Source organism: Kogia breviceps, chromosome 10 (assembly GCF_026419965.1).
Source record: "Kogia breviceps isolate mKogBre1 chromosome 10, mKogBre1 haplotype 1, whole genome shotgun sequence".
In the NCBI taxonomy this organism is placed as follows: domain Eukaryota; kingdom Metazoa; phylum Chordata; class Mammalia; order Artiodactyla; family Physeteridae; genus Kogia; species Kogia breviceps.
In genome coordinates, this window is record NC_081319.1 from 16,554,488 (window position 1) to 16,572,686 (window position 18,199).

Here is an 18,199-nt window from a genome sequence, read left to right on the forward strand (position 1 = left end):
GCATTCGGAATAATTACAGTACTTACCTCGCAGAGCGGGGTGGAGATTAATGAAAAGATGTGGGCACATGGGGTTCGCGTGGTGGCTTTGCTGCTTTTTCATCATTTCAATGATTATTTTCAGTATTTTGTTTTTTTATTATTCCAGTTATTATGGGAAACATTTTTATTAACGTTGTAATGTTATTACTTAGTTAAGTAGCCAAAATGGTTTCCGGGCTTTCAGGGGTTATTTTCCGTCTCATTTTCTTTGTCATCTCTTCATGGGTTGTCTTTGTCTCTTAGTCTGATTATTCATTCTCTGCAACTTTACTGAGCATTTCAAGATAGGAGAGAAAAGAGCTTTTTTTTTTTCCCCCTGTGAATATGTTTGTTTTCAGAAAGGCTCTGGTAATGATTACACAGTTGCAGTAGCATAAGCATTTGGTGATGGCATTATCTCATTCCTTTTGAAATTTATAGTACAAAGACACAGGTTTTAAATTGTGTGTGTGTATGTGTGTATGTGGAAATTCTCAGAATGTTCAAGTTCTCTTAACCAATGTAGAAACACTTTTTAAAGGACACTTGTTCAGTGCTGTATCCTTCTTTTCAATTTGCTAGTAGTAAAATGGAAATCCCACCAAATATTGAGTGTTTTGAGGTCAGAATGCAAAATAACATTGTCCGCATTCAGATTTGCAGGCATGGTTGGGTTTTATGAGAAAGACAATACTCAGGGATTCAACTGATTTTCAGTACAGCTTTGGTTTTATAAAGAGGCTTATGACAGAAAGGCTTCCAAGACTAGGTAATTTATCAACGATAATTTAGGTAGAGTTTATGTTACAAAAAGTAATTAGTACAGCCTTATTTATTCTTTTAAGTAATCTTATTAGTATGGCACTGGTTTTGATAGTAATTTTCATTCTCTTAGAAGTGTTACTAGGCTGTTAAAGATGGCTTAAGTGATGCTTATAAACAAAGCAGTGCCTACAGGGCATCTTTGTGGATGAGGGAATAAGCAAAGCCTGCTTTTTCTTTCCTTTTTTTTTTTTTTTTTTTTAAAGGGCAGACACTAGTTGCTTGCTTTTCTTCTTTAATTGTAGAGTGCGGCTTGTACAGTAGCTTTTACTTATTACGATTATTTTTCCCACCCATATAGGTGAGCTGCTCTTACAAGGCCCAGTGTTTATCAAAGAACCCAGCAACAGCATTTTTCCTGTTGGTTCAGAGGATAAAAAAATAACTTTAAATTGTGAAGCACGAGGCAACCCTTCACCTCATTACAGGTACAGTGGAATGTTTGAAAATCCAAATTAAGAAAAGATGTGGCAATTGTGAACTTTTTTTGCTTCAGTATATTTATGCTATCAGTAAGAAATAACACATGCAGGTATAGTTGTCTGCTGTATTCAGCAGAGCTCATACATAAACATTTGGCTCCATATTATATATATTTGATTCATTATTCACTTTACAGTAAGATTTCTTGATTAAAGAGAAACATGGTAGAGTCTCTTAAATAAACAATGTATTTTCATTGATTTGTGGTAAAACAATGTATAGATTTGGATTTACATGTAGTCCTTGGGAACACATCCATTATGGGGATGAAATTCGATGTGTTGTAAAGGTATGTAGCAATCGTAGTTTGAGAAAAAGGTAACAGCATCTGTCCTTCCTTTGCTATTTTACTGAGTATATTTTAGAAGGTTTATTAAGCATAGAAGAATAGGAGTAGGAGTATGAACCCCTACGGCCTGACGGCACACGCCACCAAACAAAGCTGTCTTTGCTCATCTAGAGAGGGTCGGTAGTCTTCATACGAGGCGAGAGAGGAGAAATGAGTCCACTTATATTCTAGGGAAGGAAAAGAAGTGATCTAGCCAAGGTTCTGGGAGTTAAAACCTTTGCTTCTAATTCCTCACTGCCCCGATCCCCATCTCACCAGACTGCTTCTAGAGAAAGCAGAATCATGAGGTGGATGGACCTGGAGTCTGTCATACAGAGTGAAGTAAGTCAGAAGGAGAAAAACAAATACCGTATGCTAACACATATATATGGACTCTAAGGGAAAAAAATGTCATGAAGAGGTTAGTGGTAGGACGGGAATAAAACACAGACTTACTCGAGCATGGACTTGAGGATATGGGGAGGGGGAGGGGTGGGCTGTGACGAAGTCGGGGAGTGGCAGGGACATATATACACTATCAAATGTAAATTAGATAGCTGGTGGGAAGCTGCTGCATAGCACAGGGAGATCACCTCTGTGCTGTGTGACCGCCTGGGGGGGTAGGATAGGGAGGGTGGGAGAGAGGGTGATGCAAGAGGGAGGAGATGTGGGAGCATGTGTGTATGTATAACTGATTTAGTTTGTGGTAGAGGGAAAACTAACACACTATTGTAAAACAATTATACTCCAATAAAGATGTTAAAAAAAAAAAAAAAAAAAAAGAATCCACAGGACCATAACATGCTCTAGTCCAGGTGGCGATGCCAGTGGGAGGGGTGAAATCCAGAAAGATCTACAACGGCACTGAAGACATGGCTCGAATGTTTGCCATCTATCTGCCATATGTTCTGTCTACATATTGGAGGAAAGAAAGGTGGCTTCAAAAATCAATGGCAAGGGGCTTCCCTGGTGGCGCAGTGGTTGAGAGTCCGCCTGCCGATGCTGGGGACACGGGTTTGTGCCCCAGTCCGGGAAGATCCCACATGCCGCGGAGCGGCTGGGCCCGTGAACCATGGCCGCTGAGCCTGCAAGTCTGGAGCCTGCACTCTGCAATGGGAGAGGCCACAGCGGTGGGAGGCCCGCATACCACAAAAAAAAAAAAAAAAAAAAATCAATGGCAGGACTTCCCTGGTGGCACAGTGGTTAAGAATCCACCTGCCAATGCAGGAGACTCGGGTTTGAGCCCTGGTCCGGGAAGATCCCACATGCTGCGGAGCAACTAAGCCCGTGCGCCACAACTACTGAGCCTGCGCTGTAGAGCCCGTGAGCCACAGCTACTGAAGCCTGCGCTCCTAGAGCCTGTGCTCCACAACAAGAGAAGCCACTACAATGAGAAGTCCTTGCACTGCAACAAAGAGTAGCCCCTGCTCACTGCAACTAGAGAAAGCCCACACATAGCAACGAAGACCCAACACAGACCAAAAAAAAACTATACCCAGTAGGGTGGCTATTATAAAACACACACACACACACACACACACACACACACACACACACACACGCATGCACGCAAAAGAGCAAACAAAAAGAGTAAATAACAGGGGCTTCCCTGGTGGCACAGTGGTTAAGAATCCGCCTGCCCATGCAGGGGACATGGGTTTGAGCCCTGGTCCGGGAAGATCCCACATGCCGTGGAGCAACTAAGCCCATGCGCCACAACTGCTGAACCCGCGTGCCACAACTACTGAAGCCCATGCACCTAGAGCTCATACTGCACAAGGTGAGAAGCCACCTCAATGAGAAGCCTGTACACCATAACGATGAGTAGCCCCCGCTTGCCACAACTAGAGAAAGCCCACGTGCAGCAACGAAGACCCAAAGCAGCCAAAAATAAATAAATTTATATTTTTTAAAAAGTAAATAACAAGTATTGGCAAGGATCTGGAGAAATTGGGACCCTTGTGCACTGTTGATTGGAATGTAAAATGGTGCAGCCACTATGGGAAACAGTATGGAGGTTCATCAAAAAGTTAAAAAGAAAATTAGCATATGATCCAGCAATTCCACTTTTGGGTATGTGCCCAAAAGAACTGAAAGCAGCCGCAGAGCAACTAAGCCTGTGCGCCACAACTACTGAGCTTGCGCTCTAGAGCCCACGAGCCACAACTACTGAGCCCACGTGCCACAACTACTGAAGCCTGCGTGCCTAGAGCCCACTCTCCGCAACAAGAGAAGCCCCGCAATGAGAAGCCTGCGCACTGCAATAAAGAGTAGCCCCCACTTGCTGCAACTAGAGAAAGCCTGTGCACAGCAACAAAGACTCAATGCAGCCAAAAATAAAAAAATAAATAATAAAAATAAATTAATTATAAACAAAGAACTGAAAATGGAAACTCAAATATTTATACACACATATTCATAGCAGCATTATTCAAAATAGCCAAAAGGTGGAAGCAACCCAAGTGTTCATCAACCGACGAATATATAAACAAAATGTGTACTCTACATACAATGGATTATTATTCAGCCTTAAAAAGGAAGGAAAATTTGACACATGCTACAACATAGATGAGACTTGAAGAAGTTATACTAAGTGAAATAAGCTAGTCACAAAAGGACAAATACTGTATGATTCCACTTATATGAGGTATCCAGAGTAGTCCATTCATGGAGACAAAAAGTAGAATGGTGGTTGCCAGGGGGTGGAGGAAGGGAGGAATGAGGAGTTATTGTTGAATGGGTACAGAGATTCCGTTTTGGAAGAAGAAAAAAGTTCTGGAGCTGGATGGTGGTGATGGTTGCACAACCATGTGTGAATGTACTTAATGTCACTGAATTGTGCACCTAAAATGGTTAAAATGGTAAATTTGGGGGTGGGATGATTTGGGAGATTGGGATTGCAATCTCTACACTATTGATACTATGTATAAAATAGATAACTAATGAGAACTTACTGTATAGCCCAGGGAACTCTACTCAGTGCTCTGTGGTGACCTAAATGGGAAGGAAATCCAAAAAAGAGGGGATATGTGTATACGTGTAGCTGATTCACTTTGTTGTACAGCAGAAACTAACACAACATTGTAAATCAACTATACTCCAATAAAAGTTAATTTAAAAAAAAGAAAAAAGCAGAGAAGAATAAAATGCATTCCTACTGAAGTCATTTTAATTATTCTTGAAGAGAAAATAAATTTATTATATTTTTTCATGTGAAAGTATATATCTCAGATTATATAAATAATAACTTGTTCACTGAAAACTTTCAAACAGCACAGAAAGGTATAGGGAAAAAAGAAAAAAAGTGAACTCCCATCACTGTAAGATAAAAATATTAACATTTGGGAGATGATGGTGGATTATTTGGATGGGATGGATATTTACTTTATTAAATAATACAAGATTAACGATTTTTACTTTTAGGGGTGCTCAGGGGGGCCACTTTAATGAAGAGATGAATTATTTATAAATAGCATATGCTGCTTTCGTATAAATGGTTACGAGAAAATGCTTGAGGCACCTTGAAAACAACATGCTCTTTTGAGTACTGTGAGCATTTGTCTCAAACACTGTTTACAGTATTAGTTGGCTTGGCAAAACCTTTTCTATAACCTGCAGAACAAGCAGACTTCAGCCTTTATTAATGAAGTTCTAAATGTTTCGAGTAGATCTTCTATTGTTTGCTTGACCCATGTAGATAATAGAAACAAACAGTCATCGTTAAACTGAGTCAGCATTAGGCTAGAAGCTAGACCTTTGTATTTTTGCATCTGGAAGTAATCAAGGTCAGTTTCTTTCAACAGTATTAAACAACATATTTATTGAGCACCTGTTGTGTGTTTTCAACAAAATAAATGTAAAGATTCCAGGTTACTGGTTAGAATTGATAGAGGTGATACAAAGTTTTCTGTCTGCCTCTTCCTTAACCTACAGAAATAAGAAAAGTATAACATGACTTTATTTTTTTGGCCGCACTGTGCGGCCTGTGGGATCTTATTTTCCCGACTAGGGATTGAACCCACGCCCCCTGCATTGGAAGTGTGGAGTCTTAACCACTGGACCAGCAGGGAAGGTCCCTAACATGATTAAAAAAACAAGAAGCTGTGTTTTATGAGCCAGTTCAATTAACCAGACGTAACACATACAAAAGCTGAAAATATTTTCTTCTTTTGGGGGAAGATGAACAGATCCACTTAACAAGACATTATCCTGGAAACATTAATTCCTGGCATTTTTGTAGGCCATTCTAATACTTCCTAAATATATCTGTTTGTTTGTCCCTGAAATGGAAGATTATCCTTTTAGATACAACTGTGAATATTATAAAGAATCCATGTAAATGACTCATGTGTGGGCTGGGTTTTTTTTGTTGTTGTTGTCAGTAAAGTTATTTCCTGGCATCTATCTTGAGAATAATTTGGTGATAAATGTGTTCAGCTGCAAAATTGTCAAGATACAAGATAGAGTCATACAGCAGTTTATTTCTAAATGAATAGATTAATTATGTTTGTAAAGTTTAATCAAACAGCAAGAAAACCTGAGCTTAGAAATCCAGAAACAGCCTTTTGTTGTAATTATTTCTTTATATATCAGGTATTTTTTTAAATTCCAGATTAATACATTTAAAGTGATACCAGGTATTTACACGATGCCATTGTGTAAACATAATGTATTTGTTTAAATATACTGATAACATGTATAAAATGTTGATAAAATTCTGCCTTTTGCACCATACTTTTAATGATTTGTTACATGTCCTGAGATATTATATGTTGAAATTCTAAAAAAATCTGTATCTGAGATTAGGAGATGTGTGACTGAAATAGACTTATCGGTTTTAAGTCTGATAAATGAAGAAATTGTACATGCTAGTTATTTTAAAATATTTGGTTTATAGGAAAATAGAGCAGACACTTTCATTATAGCTCGAAAGATTTTCTAAAGCTAAGAATTCTAACCAGTATTCATCCACGTCTCTACAAATGACCCAATTGTTCCTCTTTATGGCTGAGTAATATTCCATTGTATATACGTACCACATCTTCTTTATCCATTCAATCTAGAGACTGTCATATAGAGTGAATTAAGTCTGAAAGAGAAAAACAAATATCGTATATTATCGCATGTAGGTGGAACCTAGAAAAATGGTACAGATGAACCAGTTTGCAGGGCAGAAATAGAGACACAGATATAGAGAACAAACGTATGGACACCAAGGGGGGAAGTGGCAGGGGGATAAGGTGGTGGTGGTGGGATGAATTGGGAGATTGGGATTGACATATATACACTAATATATATAAAATGGTTAACTAATAAGAACCTGCTGTATAAAAAAATAAATAAAATAAAATTCAAAAACAAATAAAAAAAGAATTCTAACCAGGATAAAATTTCACATTATAGTCATTAGAAATTGAGACCTTGGGGGCTTCCCTGGTGGCACAGTGGTTACGAATCTGCCTGCCAATGCGGGGGACACGGGTTTGAGCCCTGGTCCAGGAAGATCCCACATGCTGTGGAGCAACTGAGCCTGTGTGCTACAACTACTGAGCCTGCGCTCAGAGCCCGCGAGCCACAACTACTGAGCCTGCATGCCACAACTACTGAAGCCTGCATGCCTAGAGCCCATGCTCCTCAGCAAGAGAAGCCACCGCAATGAGAAGCCCACGCACCACAACGAAGAATGGCCCCAGCTTACTGCAACTAGAGAAAGCTGGCACGCAGCAACAAAGACCCAATGCAGCCAAAAATAAATAATTTTTTTTTAAAAAAAGAAATTGAGACATTGAAAAAGCACTAGACAACCTCTTTTCATTGTAAAAATATTAGGCTTTCCTATAATAAGCAACAACTCCCTGTTATTCATGGTATCTGTATAAGTAATAGATTGTGTTAATGGGAATATAGATGATGTGGGTTGTAATCATGACCGTGTCTACCTAGATAACACCTTCATTTGTGGCCTGATTTTTTCCCTAGCTTTTGATTTTAGTAGTCCAGGTAATATTCTGCATTATTCTTTAATTGTTCCAGAAGAAAATATACTTGCTTGTTCTTATTTTTTGCTGTCCTTTAAAAATTACAGATAAATAGTGTAAATAGGTAATGACTTTGAGGAGATAAATAAATAACATGGGTTTTTTTTTCTTTTTTTTTTTTACATAAAGTCAGAGAAAGGATACCTTTTTAAAGTATTTATAAATCTAAGCACATAGATAGAAACAGAGAGAGAGAGAGAGAGAGAGAGAGAGCGAGAGAGAGAGGGGGAAAAGAAGGATATCAAGGAGGAAAATTAGTGGTTCGTGTGAAGCTGTAAATTAAAAGCTGTCCAAACACATTTCCCAAGTTTCAGAATAAAGTCTATGAGTCTTATAAAAGAATGTCCTTTGAAAGCCTAGAGCTTGTCTTATAGACTGAGGCAAACTTCTCTGATGAGAAATCTTGTCTTTGTTATTATCCCACTGGGTAAAAAGAACTCTTAATTGGCCATATTAGAAATCCAAAAGTTCAGAAATTCTCAAGAGAAATTACTTGTTTTAGGGTTTAATTGAGAATTTTATTCTTTCTTTTGCATCTTCCCGCCTGAGCCCCAAAGCCTGTATTTAAAGGTTAATTAGTATTCAGTCTCATTGTAATTGCTGACGATGCTGAAAGAGGTTACCCTGAAGAAATATTAATAACTTTTTTAAATGGGAAGGATTTTTTCCAACTTTTTAAAGGGTTAAAAATGCCCATCATTTGCTAAGATGAAAGATCCCAAATAGGAGGCTTCCTGGTCACTTCTACTGATGCCATTCAGCATTAAAAGTTTGGGACCATATATTTGGGTTAGACTGGAGTATAGTATTCAAATGCCAATGGGGACCAGGTAAGTAACAAAACTAAAAGAGATGGCCCTGCCTTAGGAACATATGAACATATTGGATATTGACTGGAGACCGTCCCACATTCAGCCACAAGTCCATCCACTGGTCACGACTGCTCCTTAACACTAGCCGGTTGTTACCATCCAGGAATCACGGTCCAATATTACAAAACCTTTTCAAGACGTGTTTAAAATTGAGAAATTTTCATTTTTGAATCTACTTCTAATGTTGACTGTTTTTCTTTTTAAATATAACGTAGGCCAAAGAAATCAAGCCTTAAAGGTGAATGTGTCCCATGTGGCCTTTGTGTTCACGAAGTTTAGTCTAGCTGGAGACGTATAGGCTGTGCTGTCCAATACGGTAGCCAGTAGCCAAGTGTGGCCATGTATGTTTAAATCCGTGAAACTAGGAATTCAGTTCCTCAGTCACAGCAGCCTCATTTCAAGTGCTCAGTAGTCACATGTAGCTAATAGCTACTGTAATGGACAACACAGATGAAATTTCTGGTGCTTGCAGGAAGTTCTATCAGACAGCACTGCTCTACTCTGACCCTTGGATCCACAACTCTTTTCTTTAAATGCTCTTCTGTTTTTCTTTCATCACAAGGAAGCAACCAGAACATCATTCTCTTCCAGCTTTATATAACAAGTAAATAATTTTGATGAAGTACAGTGTGAGGAATCTTGGATATACACGTTGAAAGAACTATATAACATTGCAAAATGCAGATCTCTCGGCCACAGTTTCTCCCTTTTAAGTAGAGTTCCCTATAATGGAGTTACATCCTGCACATGTTTAATTTACTGAAAGTCCACTAAATGCTTTCAGTATAAGAACGAAGAAAAAAATAATGGACTAATTTCTGCTCCCAATTTATTCAAGGAGTAAATGTAAGGCTTTTACTCATTATCTAAACACACATCCGTGTGGAGACACACCACATAATACTATACATGGTACCACATACAGTGTATAGGATAGAGCATATATAGCATATGTATTATGTATAATATATGATATATTTAATAAGATATGAAATATATTTAAAGTATATTTTTGATAATATGCAATTTGTCCCTTATGTATATCTTGTTGCCATGTAAGATCTGATGTCACTGTTATTTTACTTTTGTGCTCCAAGGCAAGTAAGAGTGATTGTTCCTCTAAATTCCCTTGGCCCTAAGGAAGTGTAATTTGTTCTGCTAGATTACTAGGCCCAATTCTCTGAGCCTATCCTCAAGTTCAACTCCTTTCAGCATCCTGATTTCTCCAGCTGATGAGCTCTGGTCCCCACACACAGAGTCAGCTACTAAGAGCAATGAAATGTTTACAAGGTTGGAACGATTGCAAACCATAAGGAAGAAGGAATTTCTTTGGTGCCTGAGGCAAGCAGAGGTAGACAGTGTCTCTTACAGGGCATTTGAAACTTGGCTGTGCTACTGTCTCTCCCATGAAGCCTTCTCCATATCCTCAGAGCTGGGTTCCATGTTTCAGCCGTGTACTGCCCATTGCCCCTAGGCCTTCCTGGATTATAAAACTTACCAAAATGAAGTGGGTTTGCCTGGTTGGATGTAACTCCCTTGTAACTCAAGGTGAAGACAGTGTGTTCTTCATCCTTACATTCAGAATGCTTAGTAAACAGTGAAAGCTAAATTGGTGGCATGAAAAAAGAAATGGAATGAAGTTAACAGGGAGGAAACAAAGAGAGGCAGTTTGGGGTTAGATCATATTGCGGGAGTCAAGAGTGTCTTGAAGGATCACAGGATCAGAAATGGTCCATTGTTTATTCTGTAGGATATTCTTAAATTTGGATTGAGTCTTCCTTTTTGGCTCTATTTTAAGACAGATTGCCCTTGAGGAGACAGAGATGACTGCTTACGTCTACTTATATCCTCCACAGAATATTAACTGGAAAAAGAGGACACCTTTCCTATTAGAGTCATCAGAAGCTCTGAATGGCATCAGAAAAACATGAAATAAAAACATAGCTAATACTGACAGGAGTCAGAACCCAGGAGAAATGTGAAGGTTAGATTTTAGGTATTAAAGATGACAGTTAAAAAATTAACATCTTTTTGTTGCTGGTCTTATGTTTTGGTAGTGAGGCAAGGGGGAAGGAAAACACATACTGATCAAACACAAGTTAAATCAGTTGGGTCACAGTTGTATTCTTAACTAATCACTAAGGCCTGAGATATGGAATGTGCTCGTTGACCACTCCTGGGTCCTGGGAGGAGTGGCCTCTTCAAAGGATAAGGAGAAAGATGCTACCAGAAAAAGCTGAAATGGATGCAGGGAAGGCAGAAATAGCAGCCGTCTTCTATAATTCTCCTCAGAGTAATTGAAAGACAATCAGTGATGAATTTGCACGAGGCTTTACCTATGTAAACTGAACAGTTGTTTTTAATCACAGTGTAGCTTTAATCTCTGTTTGCCTCCTTTTTTTTATTATATATGTTTAAAATTTATCAATGAGTGACAAATGGGAATCTGTGTCATAAAACACATTTTAAAAACACAGCTTCACCATTTAACTCATTTGTATCTTCAGCAATAATTGCTGAAGCCTAACTAGTTATTTTTGGATAAAGTATTGAATATGCAAATTCAGACATTCATTCTTTCAAGGACTGCAATTATTCTCATCACTTCAGTAAACATATTAACAAACATTGCATTTGAACACAAATTCATTTGCTTATTAACTTGAAAGCTGCATCTAAAACCACAAATTGCTTCTGTGACTAAATTCCTAATTTTCCTGTCAAACCCCAAATAAAGTATTGCCTGTTGACTTAACAAGTATTTAACGTGGGCATATTTTCCAAACCCAGCCCCAGCCCCCTAAAGATTTTAGTAAATTATTTTGTCCTTTTTGCTTGGTTTTATATCAAAGTCTAACACGTGATATTTGTTTTTCTTTGGAATATTGTTTATGTTTCCATTTTCCTGACCAGGCTTTATAAGATGGGTGTAGATATCTTGAAGGACAATATTAATACAATCAACCATGAGCTACATTACACCCTGGGATTATTTTGAAACTACCTGATGTCACCCAATTTATTGTCACTCAGTCTTGTTCGTTTCAATTTCAAAGGGTGACTTGTTACAAAGTTCTAGTGGAAGACCCAGTTTAGGACTTGGTGCCTTAAATTATACTGACAACAAGATACATCTATGTTTATCTTCATTATTTTCATTACATACTAGGGTGGTTTTGTGTAAGATGTTGCTATATACAATGATAGCTAGTATGGTACATAAATAATAACTAGTGTGGTAAATGAAAATAATTATCCATTCATTCCCTGTCTTTGAGACGATTGTTGGTAATATGGATGGCCACAGTTAGGGACGATTGTATGGAGGCTAGTGATGGCTAGGTTAGAGGGTAAAATAAGATTACTCCAATTCAGGAAACTTCTGTGAGCACCTACCATGCATAGCCTATTATGACTGATGGTGGGAATTCAGCAGTGATTGACAGTCATCCTCCAATGGAGCTTATATGGTTTGAAAAGCACCTCTCAACACTGAGAATGTAGGCTTTTTATACTGGTTTAACTCACTTATGTAAATTTGCGTTTGCACACAAACATACACACACACAGTCTTACACATAGTTTGTTCTTTGTGTTGGAAGGCAGCGATTCATGTGCTCTTAATTACTGACGTTTTAGTTATTTCCTGCAAGTCACTTTATAGTTTTCACCATTTAAAAGTAATAACTACCAGATGAAATATCTCTCATGTCACATACCTTATGTTTTATATTCAAGATTCAAAAACTGTTAACCTGAGGGCCTGTACAATGTTTTAAAGAAATTGTATTTGAGATTTTTAGGGGAAAAAGTGCCATAGCCTTCACAGTTCTATTGTGGTAGGCTTGGCCCGGTTTTTCGCGCTCACTTTACCTCCCTAGCCTCTCTCCAATGAGGTAACTACCAGCTTCCTGTTGTGTAGAGGATGTAACTGAGACTTAGAAGTGGACTGATCCAATCCATGCTGCCTCAGGTCAGGGATCAGAGCAAGTGGCCCAGGACTTCTTCCAGACCCCCAACCTCAAGTTATTGGCCTAGAAGCAAATTCACATGTAAGCTCCACACCAAGCAGTTAATGGGGATGAGAGCTCATTGCCTGAGAATCAGAGTTGTGAAATCTGAATAATAAACCATTTCTCACTTGTGCATTCTAAAAGCAAATCCTAATTCATGTAGAATGAGCGTTTGAACACTGAAGGCAGACAGTGAACTTACAAGATCATTCAAGAGTGTTACAAGATGATGATTATGCAGAGGTGCTTAATCTTGTGACATTTGCCACTGAGCTAAAGCTACAATGTTAGTCTGATTCTAGAGCACAGTGTAAATGTTATATGATTGAAATGCTGGTGTACGTAGCCCCAGGAGCCCCAGAGCTGTCTTCTTTTACTCCACATCACTGCATTAGGCCTTTTGGAATGGAACTGGGGTATGCATATGTTACTTTTATGAAGTTTTAAGCAATTTCCATATTTCAAAAAGATTTCATTCTGAGATTTTAGAGTCCTCATGAACGTCAAAATTCCTTCATAAGGTAAACATCTGTAACTTTTACAAAGGATTGTGAATGTGCAAAACTAAAAGACGGTGTCTATCTCTGAAAGCTTCCCAAATCTATGACCTGAATGTGCCACTTACCTGTCACAGTCTTACCACTAAGCATGATGTTCATGACCTCTGAACAGCTGGATTACAATTTACTACAAAGAAATTAAGTCTAATTTGTAGATTTCTTGGACACATTCTTTGCCTAAGGAGTATATGTGTGTGCCTTCAGTTTTCATGAATATTTCTTATACAGAAGATCATATTAGAAATACTCAGAAATCAGGCCCAAATATGAATATTTTGTATTCGGAACTTAAGTACATTCTTTCCTCAGGATAAAATAATATTTGGATGCCCAGGCCCACAGATTGCTTACACACTGCAGACTTTAAACCAAGACAACCCTTTTGAATTCACATATTTTCAGCAAGAGGAAAAACAACCATTGTTTAATAAGATATTGAGAAATTTTATATCACCTGGGGATCAGTTCCCTTTAATGATGAATAGTGTTAAGAAGGAGAGAAATAATTCTATTGCTTTGTTAAAAGAAAATTAACCTTCAGAGTATCTCAAGTATATCTTTGCTCTAAGAGTTTGCTAAAACAAATGCACTTATACTTTCGGTCTAGCAGAAACATATGTAAAAGAGAGTGGCTTTTACCTCTTCACATAGTGAAATAATATAGAGATTTTGTCTATATGACAAAGACTGAGCTAAAAGAAGTAAGAAACACTTATGCATAATAGAAGAAATGTTTGCCATTTTGGATCTTCAGTCAAAACGTTGAGATGATAGCTTTTAGATCTTAGACACTTACTGAAATACGGTATTTTCCCATGTACTTTATGATCTCTAAGTCTTTCCACCTATTAAATAGGCAAGAAGAAGTGCTCCATATTTTTATTTATCTTTACATTTTCCACATAGCCATTGTACCTTTATTATTCATCAGCTAAACAAGAAAACAGAATTTTCAAATGAAGCCATCAGACATGCTTCATCAGGCCGTAAACATTCTAGACTCTGGAGCTGAAATCCTTTTTCCTTGGTACAAACTGTTCTTTGTAGGTAACAAAGCCACAAGTACCCTTTGTCATGAGAGTTTTCCATTCAAATGTATGTGAAATTAACTATATTTTTCCTGCTTTGCATTTAGAGGAGTTCTCCCCTCCTTCCTCCCCTGAAAGTATTAAATCATTTAGTAACTAGCAAGCCATTTGCAGCTTAAAAATTCAACCCATCAGGCTTCCCTGGTGGTGCACTGGTTGAGAGTCCGCCTGCCGATGCAGGGGACACGGGTTCGTGCCCCGGTCCGGGAAGATCCCACATGCCGCGGAGCGGCTGGGCCCGTGAGCCATGGCCGCTGAGCCTGCGCGTCTCGAGCCTGTGCTCTGCAACGGGAGACGCCACAACAGTGAGAGGCCCGCGTACTGCAAAAAAAAAAAAAAAAAAAAAAAAAATTCAACCCATCCACTTGTGATTTACTGTCAGATTTATTCTTTGAAGGTCAAGCCCAGCATGTGTTTCGTCCCATGTTTCCCTGACTTCTCAGGCAGGTACAAATACAGACAAACCCTATGTGGAAGATACAGCCCGTTCCACATGAGAGGAGATGACCAAAAGCATTGAATCAAGCAGGTTATATATAATCCACGTCTACTGTATGAGGGTGGCAGAAAAGAAAAACGTAGCAGACAGATGGGTTTGCAGCCTTTGATGGAACCTCCTCCCTTGTTAACAATGGTGCCGACGCCTTTGTTGGCTGGCTGTCCTGAGTCACCGGCTTTACATACATTGTTTAAATAAATCGATAGAACAACCCTATGGGAAAGATGACAGTCTCTTTATTTTAAATGTTGATAACTTAGGTTTAAAGGAGTTAGGTTAATTGCCCATGGACACACAGCTGGTGAGGGATGAGTCCAACCCATAAAACAAGGAGCACTTGTTTCTGGGTCTCATTTCTGTTCATTCTGCTGTTACATGGTAGGATTGGCTAGAGCCTGGGACTGGACAAGGGGGAAAGGGTAGGAACTAGGAATCATAAAAAAGTCTCCCTCAGAATGTAAGTTCCATGAAGGCAGGGACCTTTTTCACCCCATTCTTAGAACCTGGAAAGTTGCCTGACATATAGGCACTCAATAAATGTTTTTTCACCAGGAAGGAAGGGAAGGAAAGTTGCTTTTTCTAATCATGGTTGTTGAATATGAAATAGGCTAAATCAAGAGTGGGGAATTCATATGTCTGTCCCCTATAGGCAGTGCACGGTTGCTTCTTGGGGATATTATAGACCAGTTCTTCCAGACTTGAATGGGCATATTAAACACTGGCAGATCTCACTAGGATGCCAATTCTGGTTTAGTAGATTTAGGATAAAGCCCAAGATTCTGCATTTCCAGCAAACTCTGATGGTGCTGAGGATGCTGATGATCTTGGTCTGCAGACCACCTTGTGTATCAGGAGTGCAGAGTATTCAGACAGAATGCACATGGACAATTTTCCTTGATTTCATTTCCTTGTCTGAGTTTCTGTAGTTCTAGGATTTGGGCAGGAATAAGATGAAGAAGGGTTAATAAGTGTTCGTGGTTCGACTTCAGATCTCTAAGGGCAGGATTAAAGTCAGAAGAGAAGAAAGTGACCTAAAATGGACATGAAAATATGGACTTGCCTTGGGAAGGAGCATAAGAGAGTTACTCTACAAACAGCAGAATCAAACCCATAGCGGCAATCTTCCACAAACAAGAAAGCAGTTACGGCTTTTTCATATTTCTTTGTAATTTTGGTCTTTTAAGTTCAAAAGAAAAGACATGGGGCCTCCAGTTTTTCCTCTTAACTTCATTTTGATTTCTCAGAAGAAATATTGCTTTAGACCTGGGAGACTTGTATGTGCATAAAGAAAGAAAAATCAAGAAAGTCTTGATTTTTAAAATGAGCAAATGATATAATATTGCTTTGAGCTGTAGAAACTAAACTTCTAAATTTATTCATTTCCTGTAGCCTCCATTATTTAAATTTTATTATACACTATTTCAGATATAGAAAATGATATAAACATATAATTAAGTGTAATAATGAACATACATATAACCACTATTCAGTTTAGGAAATAAAGCCAAAAAAGCTAAATTTCCCAGTGTTTGCCCCATAACCCTTTCTCACTTTTCTCTCCATGAGAGCTCTAAAGTACCTTAAACTTGAAGTGATTTATTTTCATACATTTTAAAATGTTTAATACATTCTTTTTTTTTTCTTTTTTTTTCTGTAGTACGCGGGCCTCTCACTGTTGTGGCCTCTCCCATTGCAGAGCACAGGCTTGGTGGCCATGGCTCACGGGCCCAGCCGCTCCGCAGCATGTGGGATCTTCCTGGACCAGGGCACGAACCCATGTCCCCTGCCTTGGCAGGCGGACTTTCAACCACTGCGCCACCAGGGAAACCCTAATACATTCTTAATATTACTTTATATGTTTTAAAACTTTATATACATGGTATCACATTGCACTGTAAAAAATGTTTTCACCTTTGTAAGACTTTTCTATGTTTGCAAAAGCTCATACATTTTCACAGCTATATAATATTTCATTTAACTTTATGTGCTCTGGTTTGTGATAATGTTCACATTTCACCTCTTTTTATGCTTTCACAATATTACTATTTCCAGGTTAAATATTTGATATATTAATACAATTTTTATATGACCCATGACATGGTTAAAGACCTCTGGGCTAGAATTCAAGTGGGTACTAGTTCTGATCCAGTAATTAATAATTTGGGGAGAGTTGCAAACTCACTCATCTGTTTTATTGAAATCCTCATCTGTGAAATGGTCATTTAATTAACCACTTTCTCAAAGTTATTATGAAAAGCAATTGAGATTGTTGCCGTAATACTCTAAAATTTATAGAACGGATACCAGTGTAATTTTATTATAAAAATCAAGTCCTCTAAGAGACAGATGGCTTAATTTATACAATGGATGTGTTCTTGAGATTGTGCTATATTTAATGAGTTTTTAAAGGTAATAATCTACTTGGATGTGTCAGGTGTGCTTGCTGTTTAAAAAATCCTGGTTTTTCTGTTTGAAAACTCTTGTTTAAAAACCAGCTTCTTTCTTTTCTTTCTTTTGGCTTCCCATTGATAAATATGGCTCTGGGGTTAGTGCCTTTACTATTTCCGACCCTCTAGGTGGCATTTAGGATCTTTTACCACAATGTACCATTTAGTAAATATCACTGTGATGGCTTAGAAGAGCGGAGGGCCTCGGGGACAGGTATTACTCAGACAAATTGAAATGGATAGTTGAGCACTTACCCAATTAATTTATTAAATGTGCTCAGTCTGGATAAATCAAAGAAATGTGCTCTTTTCCCCCTTCATCGGCAGCATGAGACTGGCCTGAAGTATATGAGATAATTACCTCAACTTTCTACTTCATCTTTGTCTATACAGACCAAGCCTAATTTTCCCCCTAGTGAACAAACTAAATTATTCTCACCTCTTCAGAAAATCTTGAAAAATCTTTAGCTTTTAGATGCTACTCTCTTGTGCTTTCTACTATAATTTAACCTTTTGTTTCTGATAACAAAACTTAAGCATGTTTGATTTTTCAATTATGTAATAATTGAATGATATATTTGTTGCCTTTCATGTATAAGAGAGCTGATGTTTAAAGTAGATTATATAATGCAGATTTTTAAAAATAGTTTAAATATACTAAGGGGAAAATCCTGGACATTTGTTTTACAGATGGCAGCTGAATGGAAGCGATATTAATCTCAGTATGGAGTATCATTATAAGTTGAACGGAGGAAATCTTGTGGTTATTAACCCCAACAGAAATTGGGATACAGGAAGTTATCAATGTTTTGCAACAAATTCAGTTGGAACAATTGTCAGCAGAGAAGCTAAACTCCAGTTTGCCTGTAAGTATAGGTTCACACGTACAAGTCCAACATTTAAAAATATATAACTGAATTTGTGTGGTCATTTCGGATTTCAGAAACAGTATGTGGAATTTATTAATTAAGGAAATAGGTTGAGAAATTAATTCAATATGATTTTTTTGATCTCTATATACTGTACAAA

General features: G+C 38.1%; 1 protein-coding gene across 2 annotated transcripts in view; it reads left to right on the forward strand.

The window, feature by feature from the left end:
- CNTN3 (contactin 3) overlaps nt 1–18,199 on the forward strand; it is a 245,037-nt gene that overhangs the window by 31,217 nt on the left and 195,621 nt on the right. For both annotated transcript variants that reach the window (XM_059075925.2, XM_059075926.2), the window contains exons 2-3: nt 1,144–1,270; nt 17,861–18,036. In XM_059075925.2, coding sequence (XP_058931908.1) covers nt 1,144–1,270; nt 17,861–18,036 — 303 coding nt within the window. The remainder of the gene's footprint in view (nt 1–1,143; nt 1,271–17,860; nt 18,037–18,199) is intronic.